The sequence below is a fragment of the Anguilla rostrata genome, chromosome 1 (genome assembly GCF_018555375.3).
Source record: "Anguilla rostrata isolate EN2019 chromosome 1, ASM1855537v3, whole genome shotgun sequence".
Classification (NCBI taxonomy): domain Eukaryota; kingdom Metazoa; phylum Chordata; class Actinopteri; order Anguilliformes; family Anguillidae; genus Anguilla; species Anguilla rostrata.
Window position 1 is genome coordinate 81,782,114 of NC_057933.1, and position 26,598 is coordinate 81,808,711.

The following is a 26,598-nucleotide window of genomic DNA, read 5'->3' on the forward strand; positions in this document are numbered from 1 at the left end:
TGGGGAAAAAATTACACTTTTTATTTATTTAGTTACGATAGTGTACCGAGGTACAGTATATCATTTTCCAAAGTCACATCATCATTCTGAGGCACTTCCTGGATAAAAACGGAATATTCTCAGCATTTCTCTCAGCTTATATACTTTCTTTCCTCATTGGCCCACCTCTTAGCCAATGATGCTCCTCCATTAGGAATCTTGGTCATAATGTCAGGGCTCCAACTTAAATCATGTTAGTGTGTGCCACAACTCTTCAGTAATGTGTAAAAGTAAATGAGTTCTACATTTAGGTCTGGCGTTCTACATTTCATATCTGGTTTTTTGGAATATTCTGCTTGTCTTTAGGTTTTTGAATTTTGGTCTTGGCACATCCTTAAATTACTTTGGGACAAACACGATGTGATTTTGTTATTTTCTTTCATTCATTTCTTGTGTGACTGTCCATGCCTGTAACCTTTGTTAATCGTGTTAAGGTAGTTGTACCGCGTCTTTAGATTTGACGTGAATATTTGTTGTAACTTAATGAAGTTTCATCTGGTTGTGAGTTATACATTTTGATGAAGGTTGATCCAACAGTTTGCTCTGCCTATCAGCAAATCTGGCAGTTTGACTGATAATTGATATCTTTTGATATCAAGTGTATTCTGGACATTTCAAAGAAACAGCACAGCTGAAAAAGCATGAATGCAAATAGATTAAAGTTTCGAAAACATTTAAAATTCACTGTAGTTCCATTTATTTCCATTAATTTTGTACAACAAAATTTGAATTCGTAAATAGTGTGTATATACATAAAATATACAGAACAAACAAAAAATAAAATAAAATTTAAAAAATCCACAGCCTCACATTCTCATCTGTACACATTTTTCTCATGACCAAGACATTTCTCATTGTGAATGTTGTATTTTGATGTAGAAATACTGAAGAAAAATATATAATGCAAAAATACATTGGTAAAATACAAGAATGCTGATGAATGTTTCAGCCTATTGCAGAAAGACATTTAGCTGCCTAAAAGGATCTTTATACAGAGGATCGACTGGATATCTTAAAAGCAAAACCAAATGAGTATCTTATGTTTTTAAATTACGGATAGTGACACATACTGTAGTAACTCTACCAAAACTTTACACACACACACACACACACATGCATTACAAGGTGCCATGTCAACCCTGCTCGTCCAAAGAGGTGGTGCTACACCTCATTCATCCCTAATCATTCGTTGTCGATCTTTAACGGGTGCACATCAACCAAGTGCCAACTACCTGTGACACCAGCCAGACCCGTTTCTCCTCACCGTCCTCCCCCCACTCTGCTTTTACACAGAGACGCGGTTCACTCTCCCCGATTTGCACCGCAATCGCTCCCTGTAATCGCAAAATAGAACGTCGCCTTTCCACCCCCCCCGTTTAATCCCGGATGTGGTCAGCCTCTTCTTCCTACCGGACCAGTGTTTTTGGGGGCGTCGTGATCTGGTGATGTCACTTCCTGTCCTCCGTGGCTGGGTCAGAAGCTGGCGAGGCTTTCCTGAAGGGGAAGCAGCATTTTAAAAAGAGGAACCTTTAGGCCCGATAGAAACCGTTGCAGGGGGGCGCGGATTGCTTACGCGCATAAAGCAGAGTGCAGGACGCCATTCCTGTTTTATTTTTTTTTTTTTTTGCGCCATCAAAGAGAGAGAGCCACGAGAGAGTCGCAAAATTGGGTGTCAAAAAATGGCAGGATGAGGCAACGCGTTTTTTTCGGCAATGGCCGCAGCAGAGGAACCCAAGGAATCGCTGCACTCGGACTAACCGGCTCACGCGCAACTGGTCGTGGCTGCCACGTACCTTCACTCTGCGGTGGTTGGCCAGTGCTTATACCTCTACACTACCCAGACGGCCTTCGGTTTGCTGTTTTGATTCACTGAGGTAAAATTCTGTGGCATAGCTATTTTCCTAAGAATAACCACCATAACAGACAAGACCACTCTATGGGAACACCTATTCAGAGTGTGTCATACAGGCATACAGTATCTACAACAGAGAACTGTACACAAGGTAGAAGGCAAGATGAAGGGCTTCTGATGCCTCAGACAGCGATGCAGGGGGGGCATGGCTGTTCACTATAGCCAAATGCCTGCAGGTTTGAGTTTGGGCTCTGCCGTCACCAAAGTGAAGGGGTGAGCCAACTGTCGTTGTCCTGGTGACGAATGGGGGGAGGGGCTTTCCTTTTATTTTGGTAATGTTAATAAACAAACTTTCGTATGGAAAATTATGGTGGATGTGGGCGCCGTTGGCTGGTTGCTGTACTGAACGCTGTGAAAGTAAGACGGATACTCTTGAGAATGAAGATCAGGTTTATGAATGGCTTGTCTCTGCCATTTCTCTCCCCAAACAGAAATGGGGCAAAGCCGCATTTTAACAGTGACTCTAGAGCTAGAACCGCACAGACTTTCCAGGGCACCTCTCTCTGCCATTTTTTGTGGAATTCAGCTGTCCTGGGATGAAGGTCAGCTGATTCCACTCGTCTGGGACCGGGCACCTACTCGAATTTGGTGAGGGGTGCTTTGTCGCACGTGACCTCCATCTGCACCCCATTCTGTGCCCCATTCTGCTGCTGCTGCTGCTGTTTTGGGATGCTCCCTCTCTGAGCTCTTAACCCATTCAACTTCACGTCTCTGCATTAAAGGACACACACACAGCAGAGCTCAGAGGAGGGTGCTCTCACACACACGCACACACACACACACACGCACACACACACGCACACACACACAGCAGGGCTCAGAGGAGGGTGCTCTCACACACACATACACACACAAACACACACACATACACACACACAGCAGGGCTCAGAGGAGGGTGCTCTCTCACACACACACACACACACAGCAGGGCTCAGAGGAGGGTGCTCTCTCACACACACACACACACACACACACATACACACACACAGCAGGGCTCAGAGGAGGGTGCTCTCACACACACACACACACACACACACACACAAGATACTACCACACACACACACACACACACACACACACACAGCAGGGCTCAGAGGAGGGTGCTCTCACACACACACACACACACATACCCACACACACACAAACACATACCCACACACAACACACACACAGCAGGGCTCAGAGGAGGGTGCTCTCACACACACACACGCACACACATGCAGAGACAATCACACATTCACACACAAGCACACGCACACACACACACACACACACATGCAAACACACACACGTGCGCACACACACACACACACACACACACACGCAAAAGTGCGCATGCACGCGTGCACACACATATGCACACACATACACAAACGACACCCGCACGTGCGCACGCACGCATGCACGCGCACACGCACACACACACACAGACCCACACACAGACCCACAGTGTTGTCAGTCAGCAGACATGCTCTTACACAATGTTGTCCCCGTCTCCTTCCTCTACAGACTTGAGCCCTGGCGCTTTTTCGCCCAGCAGCTTAACAGCCAGATACATCAGCAGTCCGCAGCGGTTGACATAGCAACAGGTCGCGTCCACGGCAACCAACAACAGCAGGAAGATCAAAATGACGATGGCTATCACCGCTCCTTTGCCCATTGCGGTCTTTGGGACTGGAGGGGGGGAGTGTGAGAGAGAGGGAGTGAGAGACAGAGAGAAAGAGAGAGAGAGAGAGAGAGAGAGAGGGGGGGTGGGGGGAGCTGTAATTATTAAATCATAATCTCTTAACAGCACCACATGTATGCTATCGTCATTAAAATTACTCCATCACGGTTGATTTTCCTGTGAAGATTTAAAGCGAAAGGACAGAGGAATGATTGACTGACGAGTGATGGATACTGAGGCAGGAAGCATGCTGACCAATAAGAAAACAGTATGACCGACGCCTCTTACATTCATACGTTGGTATTTATATACAGGGTTCTTTTTATTACATTGTTCTGTTGACGCAGTTTTTTTCTTTTGCCATGATCTGCATGTATGTAATCAAATGCATGCATGCGTGGAACATTTTTTACCCTCTGAGCTGCACTGGAACAGATTCCTACTGAGGAAGAACCTAGGATTTCTTTGCCTTTTCTCTGCATGTAAAACCAGGACGCATATATTCTGTCCAGGTTCGCTTATGAAAATCACAAGGGCGAGCTTCCTGTCGTGTTCAATTTAGAAAATATAACTGGGTGTGAGAACGCTCTGTGTTGCATGGCCATGTGATCAAACTAGAGCACAGACGCAGCCATACTCATAAACGGTATGTTTGCAGTGTTTCGATTTACGGGTGTGACTGTGTAAGACTATGTCTGCAGTAGTTCTGCTGGGAGTCAGATGAGACGAACGCTCGCATTGGGTGCTTCCTCTCAATGCTGCATGACTGAATCAACTTTATTTGTCTCTGAAACAGAGTTATTCTGGTTATTTGTCCACGAAACTACCAACTTTAGATGGTAACGGTAAAAACATATTGACCTTGAATTTGACCTTGATCTTTGCATCTGACCTTGAATTTGACCCTGAACCCAACCGCTGGAAAAGGGTTGTGCATTCTAAATGCCCTGTCAGCAATGCAGGAAGTGCTTGCTGCTCTGGCATGTGTCAGGCAAGGAGTCCCCCCCCCCCAACACCCTGCATTTATTCCACATACCAGCGCTGGCCTGAGGCACCCAAACGCTGAAGTGGGCAGAGCGGGAGGACCCCATGGGGTTGATGGCCCGGACCTCCAGGTGGTAGCTGGTGTTGTACTGCAGTCCTGCCAGATTGATCGCCGTGGCGTTGGCCGGGAGCTCTATCTCCTTCCACGCCTCGTCCTCCATGTCCTGTGGACCAGAAAAGGACAATCCTGATTGGTGAGTGGTGAGTGGGGGAGAGCTCTGATTGGTGAGTGCTGGGTGGAGGAGGTCCCAGATTGATCAGCTGAGAGGGGGGGTCACGATACTATACTATACACAGAAAAAAATGTTTCATGGATAAAGATGGAATTTTTACTGTAATTTGTTTCTTTTGTGTTGTGTTGTGGCTTCAATTTACGCGAATCAGGTTTTCTCAACTGAAAATTTTTAGGTTATTTTTTGAATGAAACCTAAAAAAAAAAAAAAATACAGGTGTAACAAATTGGCCATAAAATTAAACGTAAAGATTTTTAGGTTTTGCCACAAAACATTTTTTTTCAGTGTAGTACAGACTGCCGACGTTGTCTCTGATAAGCTGAGCTGGGCCGGATAATGGCCGATCGGACAGTGCTGAAGCGCTGGATCACTGGAACAGGTCGTTCTGTTTCCTAAAGACTCACGGGCCAGTAGCGTACGACGTAGTGGATGACGGGCTCGCTGCCGTTGTCCTGCTGCATGATGGGAACGGAGACCGAGTTCTTCTCCACCTGGGCCTCGCTGTCCATCAGCAGGGGTCTGTCCGGCTCCCCTGGAGGGACAGAGGCACCAGCGAATGAGAGTCGAGGAATAACGCTCGACCTCCCAGCAGGCTCATAACCTTCACACAACGCTTTCCGTAACCTTGCAAGAACGTTGCGCGCCGCGTACGCGTCTTTACTTCACTGACGCCGCTCGGCGGAACCTGAACCGCCACAGCTACAAATTATTGCGCAACACATACAGGGCTGCTACAGGCGTGCGTGATTCCATGGAAACAACAGGACGGCTACAGGAGCGTGTTATTCTGCTGCTACGGACATGACATCCGCTAATAAGAACAGTTACACGGCTGTTACAGGTGCACTGCATCTAAACCTGAAGCTACAAATGGCAACATACTATAGATGACCTAGTCAACTTCCTGTGCGTCTAGTGCTGAAATGCCCATTGCGTAAGCTGTGCGTATTTGTGAATAGCACTTCCGCACATATGTTGTTTCCGGTATTTCATGCATTCCTGCTGTGACAACGATCTTTTGTCTGAAAGAACTGCTCTGCCCAGTTCCCACAATGCCCCCAGTTTACCTTCTGCAGGAGCCAATGGAATGACGCAATGGCGGCGAGGTCATCGCAGAGGGCAGAGGATGGGAGGGGCAAGTGATGGATGGTGGATGATGTCATCGGCGAGCAGGTGATGTCATGTGCGTGGTGATGTGATAATGGATTATTTTTACAGAAATTCATACATCAAAAAAAAAAACGAAAGATAATACATGTCAATTACAGCCTACCACAATTCATGAGATGACATTTCATTCATCAGTGTAGTCTGAATGTGACAATGCATATCATTTGACAAATACTGAATACAAATGAGCATTTCTTCGTAATGAACTAAAGCAAAGTAATGAGGGGCTTACAGAGGCAGGAATAATGACAACCGTCAAGAAAAAAATCACGTGTGAAAATCACATGTGAACACCCAACATGTGAAGAGTACACATGTGAATGACAAAAATAATCCCATTTACAAGAGGAGAGGAAAAAGTAACCCATGCCTTTTATTTCAACACACATGTTTTGTTTTCACATGTGAAAATTGAAGTTCACATTTGAAAGTGTGGAATTCCCATGTGACAATGCAAATTTCACATGTGACAAATGTTGGGTTTTCACATGTCTGAACTGAGTTCGCATGTGAAAAAAAGCCTATCACATGTGAACATTTGTAATTCACATATGATGATACAAATTTCACATGTCTTCATGTGACCTCTTTCCTTTACACATGTGGACATTTTCATTCACATATGAAAAGAAGCCAATTACATGTGAAAACGTCCAGTTCACATGTGAGATTTTCTTTTCACATGAGAATATTTTAACTCGCATGTGAAAAGGTTATATTCACGGGGGGAAATTAGATTTTTTTCCGTAAGGGGACACACTGATCCTCCCCATGAACATACAACAGCTGCGCAGTTTAAGAGAAGACGAATTTCATAAAAATGCTATAACTATTAACATGAGAGGAAATTCAGAGAAATTTCTTTCAACCCGACCCCGGCACATTCTCAGACCTCCAAGGAACAAAACAGAACAGTAGCAGAAAGAATGATGTACTGTACTCTCAAAATGTACATTTCCTGCTACAATACAAAAACAACTGATCAAAAAAAAAAAATTTAATCAGTTATTTTTAAGCCTTTGTTGCAGATAATAACAGAACAACAAAAAAAAAGGGGGGGGGGGGATTAATTCCACGTGACACTCACGCTTGGCCAGGGTTCGGACGGCGCGCTCGCTGGAGAACCCCCCCTGTCCCAGGCGGTTTGTGGCGGCGAGGCGGACCAGGTAGGAGGTGTAGGGCTCCAGGGCCGGCAGGACCAGGGGTTCTGGCCACAGGATGCAGAACAGGTGAGTCAGGAACACACGCTGCCATTTACATCACACGACATCTTTCAGCACATCCTTCAGAAAAAAACGCTTTTTCTTTATTTATCAGGACAGCAAACACTGGATGATTGTTTACACAAGTTGCAAAATAATAATAATAATAATAATAATAATAATGGTGTCCTATTTATTTTCTAGTTTTAACTGACGATACGTAGGATAAAAAGTAATTAAAAACATAATTAAACCCACGTTCAGAAATGCAGACGCAAGAATACGAAACGCATTGAGACGGATTAAGATTAGAAGGCGTGAGCTTCTTCCGCCTTCCAGTGCACAACATGGCTGCGTTACGGAAGCAGCGCTGGAATGGCGTCTTTACCGGCGGACTGGACCACTCTCCGGCTCCTGTTTCCCTCGTTCTCCTTCCTCCACTCCAGGACGTACTGGGTGATGGGGGTCCCCCCGTTGACTGGGGGGGCGTCCAGGGAGAGGCGAGCCGAGGCGGGCCCGGGGCTCACCCCAATTTGGGACGGAGCTCCCGGCCAGGCTGGAGCACGGAGAGGAACGGGGAGCAAGAAGACGGGGAGGGGGGTGGAGGGGGGGGGGTGAGGGAGGGAGATGAGGAGAAAGGGAGAGAGAGAAAGGCAGAGGGAGAGAGAGAGAGAGAGTATGAGGGAATGATGACAGGAGAGGACGGAGGGACGGAGGAAGAGTAAATGAGAAAGGGAAAGATGAGAGAAGCATAAATGGAAGTGAGAAAGAGGGAGAGAGGAAAGGAGAAAAAAGAAAAAGATGACATGATAGAGGGAAAGAGGGAGAGGGACAGGTGAGGTAGAAAAGGAGACAGGGAGGAAGAGGATAGCACAGAGAAGGAAGGAAGGAGAAAAACAGAGAGGATGAGTGAGAAAAATATGTAAGCACAAAACATCATGTTTTTTAATGTATGAAAACTAATAAAAAATAGAAAACATACATTCTTAACATCCATCAAACAATAAAATAAACATTTATGCACGTTTAGAACCCTGATATAGCCAAATTCAACAAAGTTTAACACATGTAGGAAAATATGTACCAGATTCTTTTATGACTCAACACTTGTTCAACATTCAGTGATGTACTGAATACAGCAGTCGTGTCCTTCACTTCATGAACTGGACCTTACGAGGCCGAGAGTTCAGCCCTAAGCGCTCTGATAGGGTTGTGCTCTGTTATCAGTTCCGCCATTTAAACTGGGCGTGTTCCGAAAGTGGCCCTGGAGGATCATCGGCTGCCCGCTACGCACGTGACCTTAAACAAGGTCGTCCGCTACGCAAATTTCAAACATGTCTGTTTTTTTTTCTTCTCCTTCTTCTGTTCCGTCAAGGCCATTCGGACTATTCTCAGGAAATGTGCTCAGCTGGTCAATGTGATAAGTTCATACACGTTGAAGTCTCCTCATTGAGGTTATGTTAAAGTCACAGTATTTGAAAATTAACTACAGGACAAGTGCCGGACAAACACACACGCCATAGACCAGCACGTTGGTGCTTAGCATGCGAATCACACACCAAGTCAATGGCTTGCAGTATGTCACTCTGTCCTACATGTGATTGACAGCTCTTATTGGGACAGTGCTACAGTAGGCTGTGGTATGTGACACGAACAGTGGTAATTAGTAAAGGGCCAGTGTTGTGAGATGTCATTATTGATGTTGACAGGCATGGGTCTGTATAATGGGACGATTTTATTTGGCCCGTTATCCGCACTTAGCCAGACAGTACCGAGAGAGAGAGAGAGAGAGAAAGAGAGAGAGAGAGAGAGCAAGAGAGAGAGAGAGAGAAAGGGGGGAAGGAGGGAGGTCAGTCTTACTCTCCAGGCTGAAGTCCACGGTGTCGTTCCCAACGTCACTGAGGCCCACGCAGGTGTACAGGCCACCGTCTGCGGGCTGGACTGCCTCAAACTCCAGTGTGGGGCCCTTGGCCTTCGCTCGGGCGCTGCTGGGGGTCTAAACACACACACAGGGTCACACAGGGGACGCTCGCCCCGCCGGCCCGCAAGCACGAGAAGCACGAAGCGGGAGTTGCCCGGCAACAGTAACCAGGCAAAGGCATGACGCCCCTGCTCTGCTTGCCCAAGAAACAAGCAACTTTGTGAAGCCAAACGGGAGAGTCGGAGAGTTTGAACACCAGGCTTGTTTTGTACACGATTTTTGTTGGGCCATGACCAGCGTAAAGGCATGGAGACAGACGCGCCCATGTCTAACTCTATATGAGTCCCAGAAAAAAAACTAATCCGTTGAAGCCAAACTTGAAGAGAATAAGTTAATGAAACACAACTCTGTTATTGTACAGTATTTTATTTTGTATGGGCTTTCTAATTGAATCCACTAAGTTCTTCTACGCACATTCCAACATTCATCCATTGACTCCAAGGTTGTCGGTTTTACATGGTTTATTAAACAAACAAAAAAAAAATCAACCTCACAAAACACAAGGGAAAATGTGTCCAGCGTAAAGTGGCTGTGTTTCTTTGTATACAGTGCCATGAAAAAATATTTCCTTCCCGATTTCCTCTAGTACTGCATATTTGTCACACTGAGTGGTTTCAGGTCTTTAGACAAAATTTAATATTAGACAAAGGGAACCTGACTTAACACAAAACACATTTTTAAAATTATTCTATCATTTATTTATTTAAAAATGTTATCAAACACCCATGTCTCCCATGTGAAATAGTACACTTAGTAATCGGACAACACGATAATTTCTAGTTTCTCTTTTTTCCTACTCTCAGCCGAAAATGCAGAGAAAGGGGAGTTTCTCTCACCAGTTCCACGTTGGTGCCTTTGCGAACCCAGTGAACTCTGGGAGGGGGGTGTCCGGAGGCTTCGCACGTCATGGAGGCAGTCCTCCCAGGTTCCACCTCCAGGGAAGCCTTGCTCAGGGACACTGCCGGATGCACTGAAGAATAGAAGAAGAAAGATGGATCCCGGAAATGCTGCATTGTGATTGGTCTCTGGCCAACACCCTCCAAAAAAAGATAAAACTAACATGAACAGCGTTCTTCAGTTACTTCCTTTGGGAAGGGGGTGGGGGGGAGGGGGGTTGAGGGGTCAAGATTGTTTTTTTAAAGTGGGGCAAATATTTTTCACGTTCTGTTAATGAACAATATGTGAAGGAGATGTATTGTACATTTATGCTAAATATGTAGACACATCTTCATTCTAACTAAATAGTGCAGTAGGGCCCCTCAATGCTCTGGGTCAATTATAGTGTGCTTAGCTGGAGTTTAAGTCTCAAGTTTAAACCTCTAGACCACAGAACTGCATCACAACTGGAACAGCTCTCCAAAGCCGTGGAAATAAGGATTAGCTCTTCCAGTTGTGATGCAGCTCTGTTGTCTCAAGGTTGAAACCTGTGGTTAAACCTCCAGCTAAGCAACACTGCACTTGGCCCTGTGTACCTAAAAGATGTTTTGATGGAGGACCATTCGTGTGTAAATGTCTACTTGCACAGCTTCTCCTGAGCGGCTGTCTATTGTGAGTGACAACATTGGGCTGTAATACATACACAAATTCAAAATACATTTTGTTTTTTTTTACTGTCATGGTCCTGTTTTCCTGTCTGTGTTTCCCCTGTTGGGCTGCCAGATGGCGGCACTTCTGTTTTGTGTCCTGCTCCCCCCCTGTTAATTGTATGATTGTTTCATTGTCTCGTTATCCCATCATTGTTCCCACCTGTGTCTTATCCCCTCCTTCTGGTTTGATTGTTTTTTGAGTTCACCTGTGTCTTGTTACCCCTGTCTATTTAAGTTCTCTGTTCCCTTGACTCGGGTGCTGGTTCCTTGTGTTTGTTTCCAATGTTGCAAACCGTATGTACCTGCTTGTATTTTGTGCCTGACTGTGTTTTGTTTGACCTTCCCTTGTGCTCTGCCTTCCCGTGTTCTGCCCTGCTTGTGTTTGTTCCCGATTTGCGTTTCCTCAGACCCATTGTACCTGCCTGCGTTTTTTACCTGTTTGTGTTTGTTTCCTGACCGTATTATACCTGCCTGTGTTCTGCCCTGCCCATGTTTGTGAGTTCCTCTTGTTTTCTGTTTTATTTAGATATTTTTTGAGTTTGTGTTTTTGCCCTTCGTGTCCTTTCTGTTCCCTGTTTGTTTGCCTTTCTGTAAGTAAAGTCTTTGTTAATTTTCTCCCTTTTGAGTTTCGTGTTTTTTTCCACTCTGCGCCTGGGTCCCAGCACCCGTACCGTCACAGAAGGAACCAGCCAGTTTGGGACCCAGCAGAAGTTTTTTTTTTTTTTTTTGTTTTTTTTTTTTTGTTTAAAATGCCATCGGGGTGGTGGGAGCTTGAACCTCCCAGTGCCCGGGGCGGGCGGTCGCGGAGGCGCCGTGGTCGGGCTGCCTCCCGGTCGGCCAGACCTCCAGCTGATCAGCCGGCGGATCCTGACCCTTTTGAGGGGTCTCGGCTTGCGATCTTCCCAGGGTCCGGCCCGCGGGGGTCCCGCCGGTCCCGTCCGGCTGCCCAGCCGGGTTCCCTACAGCTGTGGTCTGTGTTCCTGTCCCCTGCCCAGCCCAGATGGCAGGGCCCTCGGCCTGCTCCACCCCAAGTCCCAGAGGGACCTTCACGGCCTGCTCTGCCCCGAGTGCCGGAGGGACCTTCACGGCCTGCTCTGCCCCGAGTGCCGGAGGGACCTTCACGGCCTGCTCTGCCCCGAGTGCCGGAGGGGCCTTCACGGCCTGCTCTGTCTGAAGTCCCGGAGCGGCCATCACGGCCTGCTCTGCCTCAAGTCCCGGAGCGGCCTTCACGGCCTGCTCTGCCTCAAGTCCCGGAGCGGCCTTCACGGCCTGCTCTGCCTCAAGTCCCGGAGCGGCCTTCACGGCCTGCTCTGCCTCAAGTCCCGGAGCGGCCTTCACGGCCTGCTCTGCCTCAAGTCCCGGAGCGGCCTTCACGGCCTGCTCTGCCTCAAGTCCCGGAGCGGCCTTCACGGCCTGCTCTGCCTCAAGTCCCGGAGCGGCCCCCAGAGCCACCTGGAGCCCCGGAGAGGCTCCCAGATCCGCCTCGAGCCCCGGAGAGGCTCCCAGATCCGCCTCGAGCCCCGGAGAGGCCCCCAGAGCCGCCTCGAGCCCCGGAGAGGCCCCCAGAGCCGCCTCGAGCCCCGGAGAGGCCCCCAGAGCCGCCTCGAGCCCCGGAGAGGCCCCCAGAGCCGCCTCCAGCCCCGGAGAGGCCCCCAGAGCCGCCTCCAGCCCCGGAGAGGCCCCCAGAGCCGCCTCAGCCCCGGAGAGGCCCCCAGAGCCGCCTCCAGCCCCGGAGAGGCCCCCAGAGCCGCCTCCAGCCCCGGAGGCCTCGCCTGCTCTGACCCTTCCACGGAGGCCGCCTGCTACACCCAAGTTTGGGCTGTACTTGTGCCTCGAGCCCCGGGGGGCTCCGGAGCCGCCTCAAGCCCCAGGGAGCCTCCGAGCCGCCTCGAGTCCCTGGGGGGGCCTCCGGAACCGTCCAGAGCTCCGGAGAGGCCTCCAGAGCCGTCCAGAGCCCGGAGAGGACAACGGTCCCATCTGTTGTCCCGCAGGGGCCGCCGCAGACTGCTCTGGCCGCCCCGCAGGCTAAGCCGCCTGCCTTGCCCCCTAGCCTTCGGCTCCCCCTGGCGTTCGTGCTCCCCCTGGCGTTCGTGCTCCCCCTAGCGTTCGTGCTCCCCCTGGGCGTTCGTGCTCCCCCTAGTGTTCTCGCGCCCCCCAGTGTCCGTTCTTCCCCTAGTGTTCTGCTCTCCCGTGTCCCCCTTGCCCCCTGGCGTTCGTGCTCCCCTGGCGTTCGTGCTCCCTGCTCGTGCTCCCCCTATGTCTCACGCCCCCATGCCTTCTTTCCCTAGTGTCTCTCCCCTAGTGTCCCACCTTGCCCGGCTTCGTGTTTCCCCTGGCGTTCGTGCTTCCCCTGGTGTTCGTGCTTCCCCTGGCGTTCGTGCTCCCCCTGGCGTTTGTGCTTCCCCTAGTGTTCTCACGCCCCCCAGTGTCCGTTCTTTCCCTAGTGTTCTCGCTCCCCCTAGTGTCCACACCTTGCCCCCTGGCGTTCGTGCTTCCCCTGGCGTTCGTGCTTCCCCTAGTGTTCTCGCTCCCCCTAGTGTTCGCCCTTCCCCCAGTGATCGTCTCTCCCCCGGTGTCGTCGCTTCCCCCAGTGGTCGCCCCTCCCCCGGTGTCGTCGCTTCCCCCAGTGGTCGCCTCTTCCCCGGAGTCTGTCCTCCCCCCAGTGGTCGTCCCTCCCCCGGTCTCGTCGCTCCCCCCAGTGGTCGTCTCTCCCCCGGTGTCGGTCCTTCCCCCAGTGATCGTCTCTTCCCCGGAATCCGTCCTCCCCCCAGTGGTCGTCCCTCCCCCGGTCTCGTCGCTCCCCCTGGTGTCCATTCTCCCTTTGGTGTTCGTCCTCCCAACCGTGTGTCCGTGTGTTCCCCGGCCCCCCTGTCTAATTGTCTGCCCGCCTGTTTGTCTGTTGGTCTACCTGTATGTGTGTCAGCCAGTTTGTTGGCTTGTTTGTCTGCCCCCCAAGCCGTCAGCCCATCGGCCAACGTGTTTGCCCGCCTGTCTGCCTCTCTGTCAGTGTGCCAGTCCGCGTGTGTTTTGTCTTGTTTGCCTGTGTGTCAGTTCCTATGTCAGTTGTTGGGCTCCCCCCTTGCCTTCCCTGTCTGCCTGTCCCTTTGTGTGTCCGTCGGTGTCGCTGTGTGCCTCCCCGCCTGCTTGTCCCTGTGTCTGTCCTTGTAGGTCCCCCGATTGTGCCAGTATCTGGCAGTCTGTTTCCCCGTCAGTCTTGTCCAACCCAGTCCAGTGTTGTCGTGCCCCGTCTCAGTCCTGTCCTGTATGTCTGCCTTGCCCCTGTCCAAGTCCCCCCTGGTTTCCTGAGTCCCCCCTGGTTTCCTGAGTCCCCGTGTCGCCCGAGTGCGGGCCCTGAATTTCCCCGTGTCGCCCGGAGTGCGGGCCCTGAGTTTCCGTGTCCTCGCCCGCATGCTGCCCTGAATTCCCCTGTAGTCCCCCGATGTGCAGCGCCCTGTTTCCCCGTCAGTGTCCAGCCCGATGTTGCGTGCCCCCTGAGTTTCCCGTTGTCGCCCGTTGCCCCTGCAGTCCCCCCGGTTTCCGGCCCATTCCGCCCTGAGTTTCCTGCCCCGTGTCGCCCGATGTGCGGCCCTGATTTCCCCGTGTCGCCCGAGTGCGGGCCCTGATTTCCCCCGTGTCGCCCGATGTGCGGGCCCTGATCTCCCCCCTGTCGCCCGATGTGCGGGCCCTGATTTCCCCGTGTCGCCCGATGTGCAGGCCCTGAGTTTCCCCCGTGTCGCCCGATGTGCGGGCCCTGAGTTTCCCCCGTGTCGCCCGATGTGCGGGCCTTGAGTTTCCCCCGTGTCGCCCGATGTGCGGGCCCTGAATTTCCCCGTGTCGCCCGATGTGCAGGCCCTGAGTTTCCCCGAGTCCTGCCCAGCCCTGAGTCTCCCCGTGTCGCCCGAGTCCTGCCCAGCCCTGAGTCTCCCCGTGTCGCCCGGGTCCTGCCCAGCCCTGAGTCTCCCCGTGTTGCCCGGGTCCTGCCCATCCCGATCTGTTTCCCCCCGAGTCCATCCCGATCCTTCCCCGTCCGAGTCCAGTCCCGAGTCCTGTTTCCCCCGTCCGAGTCCAGTCCCGAGTCCTGTTTCCCCCGTCCGAGTCCAGTCCCGAGTCCTGTTTCCCCCGTCCGAGTTCGGTCCCGAGTCCTGTTCCCCTGTCCGAGTCCAGTCCCGAGTCCTGTTCCCCCGTCCGAGTCCAGTCCCGAGTCCTGTTCCCCCGTCCGAGTCCAGTCCCGAGTCCTGCTCTCCCGTTCCAGTCCTGAGTCCCGTCCTGTTCCTGTCCAGTCCTGTTTCTGCCCTGAGTCCTGTTTCCAGCCCCGAGTTCCCCTCCAGCCCCGAGTTCCCCTCCAGCCCCGAGTCTTGTTCTTGTTTTGTTCCTGTCTCTAGCCCCCACCCTCTGTTGACTCCCTCCCCGGGTCGGCCTCCTGGGACGTCAGGAGCCGTCCCTTGGGGGGGGGGTACTGTCATGGTCCTGTTTTCCTGTCTGTGTTTCCCCTGTTGGGCCGCCAGATGGCGGCACTTCTGTTTTGTGTCCTGCTCCCCCCCTGTTAATTGTATGATTGTTTCATTGTCTCGTTATCCCATCATTGTTCCCACCTGTGTCTTATCCCCTCCTTCTGGTTTGATTGTTTTTTGAGTTCACCTGTGTCTTGTTACCCCTGTCTATTTAAGTTCTCTGTTCCCTTGACTCGGGTGCTGGTTCCTTGTGTTTGTTTCCAATGTTGCAAACCGTATGTACCTGCTTGTATTTTGTGCCTGACTGTGTTTTGTTTGACCTTCCCTTGTGCTCTGCCTTCCCGTGTTCTGCCCTGCTTGTGTTTGTTCCCGATTTGCGTTTCCTCAGACCCATTGTACCTGCCTGCGTTTTTTACCTGTTTGTGTTTGTTTCCTGACCGTATTATACCTGCCTGTGTTCTGCCCTGCCCATGTTTGTGAGTTCCTCTTGTTTTCTGTTTTATTTAGATATTTTTTGAGTTTGTGTTTTTGCCCTTCGAGTCCTTTCTGTTCCCTGTTTGTTTGCCTTTCTGTAAGTAAAGTCTTTGTTAATTTTCTCCCTTTTGAGTTTCGTGTTTTTTTGCACTCTGCGCCTGGGTCCCAGCACCCGTACCGTCACATTTACGCCATTAAACAAACAAAACAGACAATTTGAAATGGGGACTTTCCATCGCAAGCCTTACAGAATACAGACCTTAGCCTCATTAGCGATGCTATAGTCTTATTTATTTAAATTTAAAACAGGACGTGTCGGTTTCACAGGCAGCAGTGTACAGCAGAATTCGATGAACCTCGACAGTGCATGTGAAGGTTAACAGTGTAAACACTGAGAAACACTGTCACTTTACCTTTGAAGTGGGCTTGTGATTAAAGGCCAGAACCACACAAATACATCTGGGCTTCCCTGGCCTTCATTACCTCAATGGTTCGTGCCTTTGCTGTGCTCCCACTGCAGGCTATTCGGATATTCGGTCCAATATAAATATGTAATAACTGCAATCACCACATACTTGGTGTTACCAAGTATGTGTCAGACAGTGGGTTTTATGACTTTAAACCTGGTTTGGTAAACTCTTTAAGGAAAATGAATAACAAATGTTTGAGAAATCATTTGCAAAAAAAACCCCCAAAAAATCTATAAACCTTTTGCACAAATAAAAATAAAATAAATACACGATGAAGGGGCTTTTCCCCAAAGAGCTGTACCCGTGACGTCGAGCGTGAAGCTGGCCCGGGTCTCTCCGATCTTGTTTTCGGCGACGCACGTGTACTCGCCGAAGTCACTCCGGACCACCGAGGGAATGATCAGCTCGCTCCTGTCCGAATTGAACCGGTAGCGGGTGGCGTCCGACAGCGGGGGGCTGCGGAGGGAACGGGGACACGATGAACTCTGGGAGGAAATGGAAGCCATTTTGGCTCTACGGCACATTAAGCGCAGACAGATACCGAGGGGAGACGGACAGGAAGCAGGAGGATTGTCTGCGGGACGCAGGACGGCACGCTACATTAACACCGCGCTGAGACGTAGACGAACACGTAAACACGGCGAAGCTAGGCGCCACGGCGAATGGCACACGCCCCCGGTCACACGTGCATAAAAACACACAGACTGGCCTTTACATTCACACATTCACATCACCATTCACATTTTCACTTATGCACACTGCAAAATACGTCCGACTTAACATTGTGTTTCAGTCTTGTAATGAGACTTAAAATCTTTTTCTTTTTTTTCTCAAGTAGAAAATATTAGCTTATTTTAAGTTAAGGCTTGCTTGACAAGTGAAATTTTCTTACCCCACTGGCCAATCTTGAAATGAGTCAAACTGTCTCGCCTCATTGGCAAGAGTTATTATTTAGCTAAGATGTCATAGAAATAAGATTTTAAGTCTAAATATAAGACTAAAATACTTGTTGAGATCAACTTTTTTTAGCAGTGTGGCTTAAACATTTACAAAATAACAGGTTTTTTACATCTTTCACGCCATTTTATCCCTAATTTGGAATGCTCGATCATGTACATGTTGCAATCTCCACAGCGGATGCAGGAAAGTCTAAATAAAAAATCACTCTCGTCCAAATCTTGTGATGTCATCAGTTGCTTCTTTTCACAATGCAACCCCCAAGCTCAGCTTGCACAGACACGAGTTGGAGGGACACACTTCACGCACAGCTTTTTGCAAGCAGGCTGCAAGCATCCGATCAGCCAGGAGGGGTCGCTAGAGAGCAATGAGACACAAATCCTGACTGACTGAACTCTCCCTGATCCTGAATGAGATTAACGGCAATAACACCTCATCCAATTCAATCATGCCTCATTCAAGCCTGGACCTGGGGGCTCACCTGTGCTCTACAACAGTGCCTTAACAGGATGCGCCACCCAGCAGCCCAATATAGGCCTTGCCCAAGGATACAACCGCAAAGCTCTGTGTAGCAATCCAACCTGGAACCTCTGAGTTGCACACAGTTTGCCGAGTCAGCCAGCATGCCACAGTACCCCCATTAGTGATGCATCGCCGACGGCGGCTGCTTAGGTAGGCCCAGCATAGTCACCTGGTCCAGGAGATATTTGGGGTGGGAAATCCATTGACCAGGCAGGATATGGACACGTTGGTTCTGGGTCCTGCCAGGACATTTTTCTTCTTCTCGTGGATTTCAGCAGTCGGGGGTGCTGGAAGGACAAGCACAGTGAATGTGAAAGTGAGGGGGAATGGATCGTCACAAAAGAGGGAGGAGCTGAATCCCCGCGCTAACTGGAACATCCCATATTTGAGCCAAAATGGCTTGCCCTGCATGTCCTGTGGAGTTCTGTCATTCAATTGTTATAACATGGGATGAAAAAATGACTAGCAAGCTCACCTGGGAATAACCCACCAAATTCTGGCTGTAATGCAATTGTGCTGTATCTCAAACATAATTAATTTTTATTAAATACCCGTGGTTTCGGTCCACTCTGTGCACCTTACCGTTGACCACAACAGAAATGGGGAGCTGCTCGGAAATAGGCCGGTTGCGGATGGAGGCTTCGCAGGTGTAGGTGCCGTGATGCTTGCGCTCGATTTTGGCGATCTTCAGGCTGTTGTCCGGCAGCATGCTGATTCGCTCTGCAGAGGGTCACGTGACACGGCAGAGTAGCGCGTTAGCACCACCGTCAAACCATCCTCGCACTCGCTTTTAATGCAAAATTAAGCTTTGAGAAGCACACAGGCGTGGACCCAATCAACATCCGTTCTGAACTCAGCTCAGAAATGACAAGCAAGGGCAATGTTTTTCTTTCCTTCTTTAACGCAATTTGGCGAATTCATCCATCGCCATGACGACCTGGTCAGACTAACGCTCTTGTAATCGTAGGTCAAAGTTAAGAATAAGCTGTGATTGAATCCAGGCCACACTCTCTCCAAGGGCACCAATGGTGGTGGTCACATTAAGAGGCAGGACTGTTTCATAGACCGTGATATCCCTCTCTCGCTCTCCCACTGACTGAGCGAGCGACTCCCCGTTGGTAACGCCAGTACCTTTACTTCACCACTAGGTGGCCACAGAAGGAGCCCTCCCTCCCCAAACAGTGCCCTGTCTGATCTGGTCTTGTTGTCAACCAGAAAACGTGCACTCATACCAGTCAACAGAGATGTTTCCCATCCCCGTCGCCGATGGGAGGGCGGGGGGGGGGGCGGAGGGTTAAGGGGCAGAAACAGGAAACATCTCCCGATTCGAAAGCGGGACGAATCGGCGACCTTCGGCCAGTCTCCCCCTCACCAGTTTGCCCACCATCGACACCTCTGCACGCCCCCTACAGACAGCGCCAGGAGCAGAAACGTGAGAAGGGAGGCCCCATACCACACAGGACGGCAGACGCGGCCGCCGCGATGTCCAGACCCCTACCCTCAGACGCTCTGCGCCACTTCACGTCCACGGCTGGCAGCCCCTCGGCGGCGCAGGGCAGCACCGCGTCCTGGCCCTCCAGGAACTCGTGGTACGTCGGCGTGGCGACGAACTTTGGCCTCTCTGCACAAAGGAGAGGGTTCGGGAGGTAAGGGAGGGGGCGGGGGCGGGGGCGGGGGGTTGGAGAGGGGGTGGCAGTGTGACAGGGAGAAAAGAGAGAAACGCAGGTCCTGAAGAAGAATACTTACTCCCTCCAGTAGTCACCAACATTATTATTGCTTCTGCTATTAATCTGAGCATAATTACTGCTGTTATTGTTACTATTATACAGTATCATTCCCTCAGTATTCATTTTGCTTAATCTGTTATTCTTATTATTTTATTTTTTATTTATTTGTCGGGGTCGTTCATTTTCATTGTTTATTGTATATGTGCCTGCCAAAACAAATCGGTCACATAAACAAGGGGAGATGGTGTAAAGAGATTAGAAGCTGTTGACATACAAGGTCATATTTTTCCTAGAACTAAGAGCCATTTTCAACTCACAACTAACAGTAGGTTACATAATAGTGTTGCAGAAGTGTAGCATAATGGTTAGGAAACTAGGTTTAATTGTCTGATTCAAACGTGTGGCCTTGAGCAAGGTGCTTAACATCAGCTGCACCAATAAATATCCGCCTCTATAGACGCTTTCATCGGAGGCACGCGCGTTGCCAAGGTTATGCGCTTGGCCCTAAGTTAACTTCCGGTCTGTGTTTGTTTATTATTCGGTTTGTGTTTACTGGCTAATATGGCACCGATTACAAACGGAGTGAAAGTAAAACTGATGAGCAGACTGACGTTGGGCTCAGGTTGTTGTGCTGTGTGGTGCAACTTGGAACAAATGCCATTTTGAAAATTTGTAAAAATACATTATTTAACTTTGTAACCCCACTTGGGAATTGTGAAACGAATTGATGGAATCCCTGCGATTATTGTAGCTGGTGCGTGCCCGTTACTTCGTATAACTGGACATCATTACCTATTCAAATGTAAGTCCTGTAAAAATACACATAATAAACTGTATAAATAAATAAATCAACTTCATACATACACATTTACTAATACCAATACAGCCTTATTTACTATATCAACTTTAAGACAAGCAACACGCTCGTAATTATCTCATCGTGACCCATTAAAGCCAATGGCGCAGATGTTGCTTCATACATTCAAACTGCTTTCCTAACGGCTATTTTGCGTCCTGCGACTTGAGTGACAACAGTGAATATGTACGGATTCCTAGACGTGCTGATAGGGATCACCCTTTCTCATATTAACCTCAAATACGCAAGACAGGACACTTATACAGTATGCTAGCAAATTTATTTTAAGTTCCATTAATTTATATAGGGTTGTGGATACACGTCCCCTTTAGCAACTAAAAGCTAGCGCTGGACCACCTCTGACTTATTTGCCGGCACAGAAAAAAAATCGTGAAAGTGTTGAAAAAATAACCACGGGAGGATAACAAGGACATTTTTCCTACTTAACTAGGTACAGGTTGTTACCGATATTTCACCTATTTCGTGTATAGTCGCAAACCAGTTTACGTTTTCCTGTCTGTCGAACGAAGGTGGTCGAATAGGTGCTCTCATTGTAGCACTGACTTTGTTTCAGGTAACAAACTCATGATAAGCGATAGCTAATAGCTAGCTGACCAGTAACAAGCCTTCAATAGTTATGAACAATTAGCTAACTAAATTAATTGTAGCTAGCTAGCTAGCTAAACGTAGCTAACATTGTATAAATTATACACAGAAACGTTAGATCAATGCTAGTAGTTGATACGCTGTAGCTACGTTTTGAACGAACGTTTTGATACCTGTTTCCAATGACTTGACAGTGTTGCATTGCCTGATCATTTTTGTTGCGTTAACCTAGCAAGATGACCCAAACTATTAGAGCCACGATGTTTTTCCATCAATGCATGCTATACAAATAAATACCTATAGTAATTGCATTGGCTACACATGCTGCCCAGCACTAGCCCCATTTTGTGTCTCATGTAATCATCGTTTTTCAGCAATGTAATAGAAAGAGTGCACTTTTTACACAAGAATGTGCATGTAACCAGAATAGTTATGGATTATGCAAGGAATGTATGATGTTCCGCAAGGTGCAATACTGTCAACAGTTATCTGTTTCTGTCGCTTGTTTTTCTAGTAGTGTAACGTTATCGCATTTGAGTTTGGCCAAGTAATGGTTCTTTTCTTCGACTGGTAACCCCAAATAATACTGGCTTGACATAGTTTTAACTAGCTAGCTAACATAATTTACTTGTTATTTATTTTGCTTGTTATCAGAAATAGTCTAAAGGGACTCCGTTGTTATTGATTGTTTGCGGTAGTCTGCCGGAAGTTAAGCTAGGGCCAGAACAACGCACATGCGCAGTAACGTTTGTTTATGTTGTTACCGTCGAAAGCGTCTATAGATAGGTTACATTGACAGCTGTGTCAATGAAAGTAAAAAAAAAAACAATTATGAATGTCAGTAATGTTCCCTTTACATGTCCTCCGAAGAGAAACAAGGACGCAGTGTCATTGATGTGAAATCTCAACAATTTCAGATACATGAGCTTGATTGCTAATACTGTAGCTCCTCCTTGTGGAGACTCTTCAACCTATTAAACTTGAGTGAGTGATTGACTGCACATGTGTAAAAGTGAGAGAGTGAATGAGTGAATGTGTGCATGTGTGAATGAGAGAATGTGTTAGTGATTGATTATGTGAGTGACAGAGTGTGTGCGTGTGTGAGTGAGTGAGTGTTTGCATGTATGAGTGAGTGTGTGTGTGTGTGTGTGTGTGTGTGTGTGAGAGTGAGTGAGTGAGTGAGCGTGTGAGTGAGTGAGTGTGTGTGTGAGTGAGTGGGTGGGTGAGTGAGTGTGTGTACGTGTGTGAGTGGGTGAGTGAGTGTGTGTGTGAGTGTGTGTGGGTGAGTGAGTGAGTGAGTGTGTGTGTGTATGAGTGAGTGAGTGAGTGTATGTGAGTGAGTGGGTGAGTGAGTGAGTGAGTAAGTGTGTGAGTGGGTGAATGAGTGTGTGTGTGTGTGTGTGTGTGTGGGTGAGTGAGTGAGTGAGTGTGTATGTGAGTGAGTGAGTGAGTGAGTGAGTGAGTGTAGGTGAGTGTGTGAGTGAGTGCGTGAGTGAGTGTGTGAGTGAGTGCGTGAGTGAGTGTGTGTGTGAGTGAGTGAGTGAGTGTGTGAGTGTGTGTGAGTGAGTGAGTGAGTGTGATAGTGAGTGTGTGAGTGAGTGGGTGAGAGTGAGTGAGTGAGTGAGCGTGTGAGTGAGTGTGTGTGTGAGTGAGTGAGTGAGTGTGAGAGTGAGTGAGTGAGTGAGTGTGTGTGTGAGTGAGTGAGTGAGTGTGATAGTGAGTGAGTGAGTGAGTGAGTGTGTGAGTGAGTGGGTGAGTTGTAAGCCAGGTCCATGACGTGCTTTGCATTAAAAATGTTCAGTTTAGGGATAGGTGGCAGGGACCAGATGAGAGCTGTCTTACGGTAGACAAAGAGCTGGTAAGTGGCTTTCCCGTCACCGCTATCAAATTCGACGTTACAGGAGTAAAGCCCGGAATCTTCGATCCTGGCTTTCTCGATGATCAGTTTCGACGAAGTCTCGTCGACGTTTTCCACCACTACCTGGTCCTCGTCTACATCCGCCCCGTCCTTATGCCACGTCATCCTCCCATCGGCACCAGCTGCAGAGCAGATAACCGCAAACAAGGAAGTGTTATGCTGAGAGTGCCAATGCAGTCTGAACGTTTAATGAGAAACGCTGCAGTGCTAGGCCTCACACTCTGCCAAACTAAACAATATGCAGTATGTTAAGTAATATGCATACGCAGAGCTGCCCTAGAGGGCACAGGTGATGCAAACAAACATGCATTATGGTTACTGGTTTCTCTTTTTATCGCAGCATGAGATGAGTCCAAAGTCACCCGCACACACAAACGTTCACACACGGGCACACGCACGGACACGTCAGGCACACGCACAGTCGTCACCTCTGTCTGGTCAGTTCATTGTTTTAAAATGGACTGTGCGCAAAATTATTCACATAAATGCGCCAAAAAACAGACATCAACATTGGAATACCAGAGAGAAACTGCAGTTGAATTCATAGCCTCATATCAGGAAGAGCTTTGTCTTTCACTCACAAAGAGAATTTCAGGGACACGCACAAACCTTTGCAGAGAAGCAGGTGTCTCACTCCCACCTCTACGTCTTGGGCACTGGAAATAATTTCAACTTTAGGCGCTGGGAAGCAAACACAAAAAGAGAGCGTATTTTTATTTTTATTTTATTGCAGCTAATAAACAAAGCACCAGCTGGTGTTCCGTGGTTCATTCCCCCTTCAATGTTCAATAGGGAATAAAATGTCCTCAACTGAAGCCTATTTGTTAGTAATTGGGTACTGAATGCTCAGAAAATAGTTGAGAAAAACAGATATCACTCTCTAGAAAACTCAAACTTAACATTTTTTCCATAAATGCATGGGAGCACAATGAAGCCTCCTAGAGTATTGCATGTATTTTTGACTTCAATATTCAACCTGTCCAGAGTAAATAATAATATCAGCCAGATAAGGATCAGTAAGAGATGGACTGATACAGCATTTGTGCACATTGATGAAAGCTCATCAGAGATAAGGTCTAAGTTTTAATACAAACAAAACACTCATTATGGATCCATCACAAATTATGAGTCTAGTCATGTGTGTGTGCATGTGTCTGCGCGCGTGTCTGTGTGTGTGCATGTGTCTGCGCACGTGTGTGTGTGTGTATGTGTGTGTGTGTGTGTATGTGTGCGCGTGCGTGCGTATGTGTGTGCATGCACATCAGCTTTATTTTAGTATAAATGGCTCTCTGGGGCTTTGTTCTTAGTTTTTGGCAGAGGGCTGCTTTCCTGAATGACACTCTAGTTCTTCCTGCATTGAGGCTGGAGTTGGCCTTCAACGTGAGAGAGAGAGAAGGGAGAGAGAGAGAGAGAGAGAGAGGGAGGGAGGGAGGGAGGAGAGAGAGAGAGAGAGAGAGAGAGAGAGAGAGAGGGAGGGAGGGAGGGAGAGAGAGAGAGAGAGAGAGGGAGGGAGGGAGAGAGAGAGAGAAGGGGAGAGAGAGAGGGAGGGAGAGAGAGAGAGAGAGAGAAGGAGAGAGAGAGAGAGAGAGAAAGAGCAGGACAGAGATTATGTTCAGCTCATAGCCAAAGGACTGTATTTTGGTTTGGTCTATGAGGCGTTACGTACATATTCCTGTGCAATAGGGTTAACCAGGCATCACAAACATGAGCTTTAAACACACAATAACCACACAATATAAAGACATTATCTCAATGCCCTGATAAATAATACAACTAAAACAAATAATACAGAATAGCAATGCACGATCATACCAGTATCATCAGTATGAACATTTTAATATATTTTTACAATGGGATTAAAGATAAATATTCAAGTTGACAGTGATGGCATTTCCACCTTTGACATTCCCAAAGCCACAGCATTGCTTTAAACTTCTCACATTTCACATTCCAAACATCAGTACCAAACAACAGACCCATCCCCATCCAATCTGCATCCTCAACAGTGTGTCAGCAGTGTACCAGTAACTATAACCTGGCAACGGTGTACTCCACCATCCGATCTGGCCTATCATTTCTGAAGGGAAGCCATCTATTACTGCCAGTGACTAAATCCACCACTATATCCATATGTTCTATATGATATCCAGACCAAAAACAACGACTTCATTCAAGGGGAATCGTTCGACCTACTCTTACTCCTTGAATCATGTGAATCTGCTACTATGGTTTACGTTGGCAGTAAGAAGCGTCAAATTAATATGACGCACACCGCTCATTTCGTAGAAATCTCGATTTCATTTATTCGACCTCATCACGTTAAGGATCGCTAAAGAACAGAGGCGTATAGGCCTGTTGCTCATCACAGTGACACGTTAATATGGAACAACTATTTTTCTAGACTACCCTTTTCAAAGCTATTACCGCATTAAGCTCAGCGTGTCACTGTGTTGAGTCAGCAATAATAGGTTGATTCTTGAGAGAACCAATATTCTATTTCCTAATACGAAATATAAAATTCTACATTGCACATACAGACGCAGAAGCACCAGACATATGAAATCTAAGAAATCTTAACGGTAACTAGTAAATGCTAAACCTCGTCCTTAATTCATTATAATCTCATTCCATTGCGACGATGTTGTGGGAATAAAACATGCGAACATAAATGAAATGTCAAAACCTAATACACGGCTGGACCGAACCGGCCGACCAATGGTGTAACTCCATCACTCAGTCACAGACATGCGCGGTGTAACTTCATCACTGGCTGACTGTCACAGACATTTGCGTTTACAGGGCTGGCCCCGCTGTTGCGGTCCAGCCAAAAATTAAATAGCGAATGCTTTCAAATTACCCCCACCCCCTTTGATTTGATTCTTAAATAAAAAGTATCGGAATACAGAACAAAAAAAATTTAAATAATGTTTATATTTACCTGTCACACTTGTAACCGATAATGGCAGCTGCAACAATAATAAAACACCGAAGTTAAACCCTAGTCGTACTCCAGCCATTGGAGCGTCAATGCGATGGTTTAAGTCCGTGACACCTGTAGCGAACAAACTTCCTCACGAGATAACTGGGTAACGGCATGCTCACTGCCGTTTTATAGGCAGAAAGTGGAGTAGACAGGAACCCCACAATCTCCAAAATCTTTGCACGTCCACCGCAAATCCCCCTCCCTCCCCCTGAAGTTTTCGGTTCAAATCCATCACCGGGAAAGATGAATAAAAATACCCGTCCCTCGCAGGCGCCACCGCGCCCCCTGCAATCCCACCCCACGAGCACCGGATGAAAGGATCCTGGAGCTCCCTCCGGACTTGGAAGACCATATTCTTATCGCACGATCATTGTTCCTATTGAAGAACACGTTCACTCGATGCAGTAAAATGTATTCTGTAAAAGTCCTGATATTTTGGATACATTTTTAAAAATAAAATAAAAACAAAATCAGTTTCCACTATTTCCACCTGCCTAGGGACATATGTTCCAAAATGAGGCTAGTCGTTTAGGCCTGTGATTTATGAAGTTTCCCTTCTCTGTCCCTTTAAAATAAACTTACAGTAATAAATTGGTTTGCAAACCGTGATAGTGCCATTATTGGCAGTTTATCGTGCGATTATTAAATATTGTGCAATGATGACGAAAAAGGTGTGTGGGGGTGGGGGTCTCTTGATGACGTGTAGTATGTAGTATCTATTGTTTGACTCACCTGTGATGATAGTTGCGTGCAAAGACACAATTAGTCATTGAACAGTCGGTGTCTCGAGAGACTCGGGAA

The 26,598-nt window shown here is 48.2% G+C and overlaps 1 protein-coding gene across 3 annotated transcripts; it reads right to left on the reverse strand.

Annotated features, from left to right (window-relative positions):
* ncam3 (neural cell adhesion molecule 3) lies at window positions 1-25,983 on the reverse strand. Of its 3 annotated transcripts, none has more exons than XM_064305283.1 (16): window positions 25,753-25,979; window positions 23,424-23,495; window positions 22,739-22,936; window positions 19,161-19,328; window positions 18,290-18,427; window positions 17,877-17,994; window positions 16,530-16,684; window positions 10,084-10,217; window positions 9,127-9,262; window positions 7,655-7,822; window positions 7,152-7,271; window positions 5,299-5,426; window positions 4,654-4,825; window positions 3,430-3,625; window positions 2,531-2,662; window positions 1-1,533 (listed from the first exon to the last, which is right to left on the reverse strand). In XM_064305283.1, exons 1-16 carry the CDS (start codon window positions 25,829-25,831, stop codon window positions 1,488-1,490), a joined length of 2,160 nt encoding a protein of 719 aa, XP_064161353.1. In that variant the 5' UTR covers window positions 25,832-25,979; the 3' UTR covers window positions 1-1,487. The 3 variants fall into 3 exon arrangements, with proteins under 3 accessions (XP_064161353.1, XP_064161361.1, XP_064161370.1); XM_064305291.1 differs by having other exon boundaries at window positions 19,206-19,328; window positions 25,753-25,977; XM_064305300.1 differs by lacking the exon at window positions 2,531-2,662 and having other exon boundaries at window positions 25,753-25,983.
* Window positions 25,984-26,598: the final 615 nt, after the last annotated feature.

Bases quoted from the DNA above. Each gene is read 5' to 3' on its own strand.
- ncam3 (XM_064305283.1), bottom strand. From the start codon at position 25,831: ATGGCTGGAGTACGACTAGGGTTTAACTTCGGTGTTTTATTATTGTTG. The intron at 23,496-25,752 runs GTAAATATAAAC...TTTGCTTCCCAG, and splicing joins ATCGGTTACAAGTGTGACAG to CGCCTAAAGTTGAAATTATT. The intron at 7,272-7,654 runs GTAAAGACGCCA...TCCTGTGGCCAG, and splicing joins GAGAGTGGTCCAGTCCGCCG to AACCCCTGGTCCTGCCGGCC.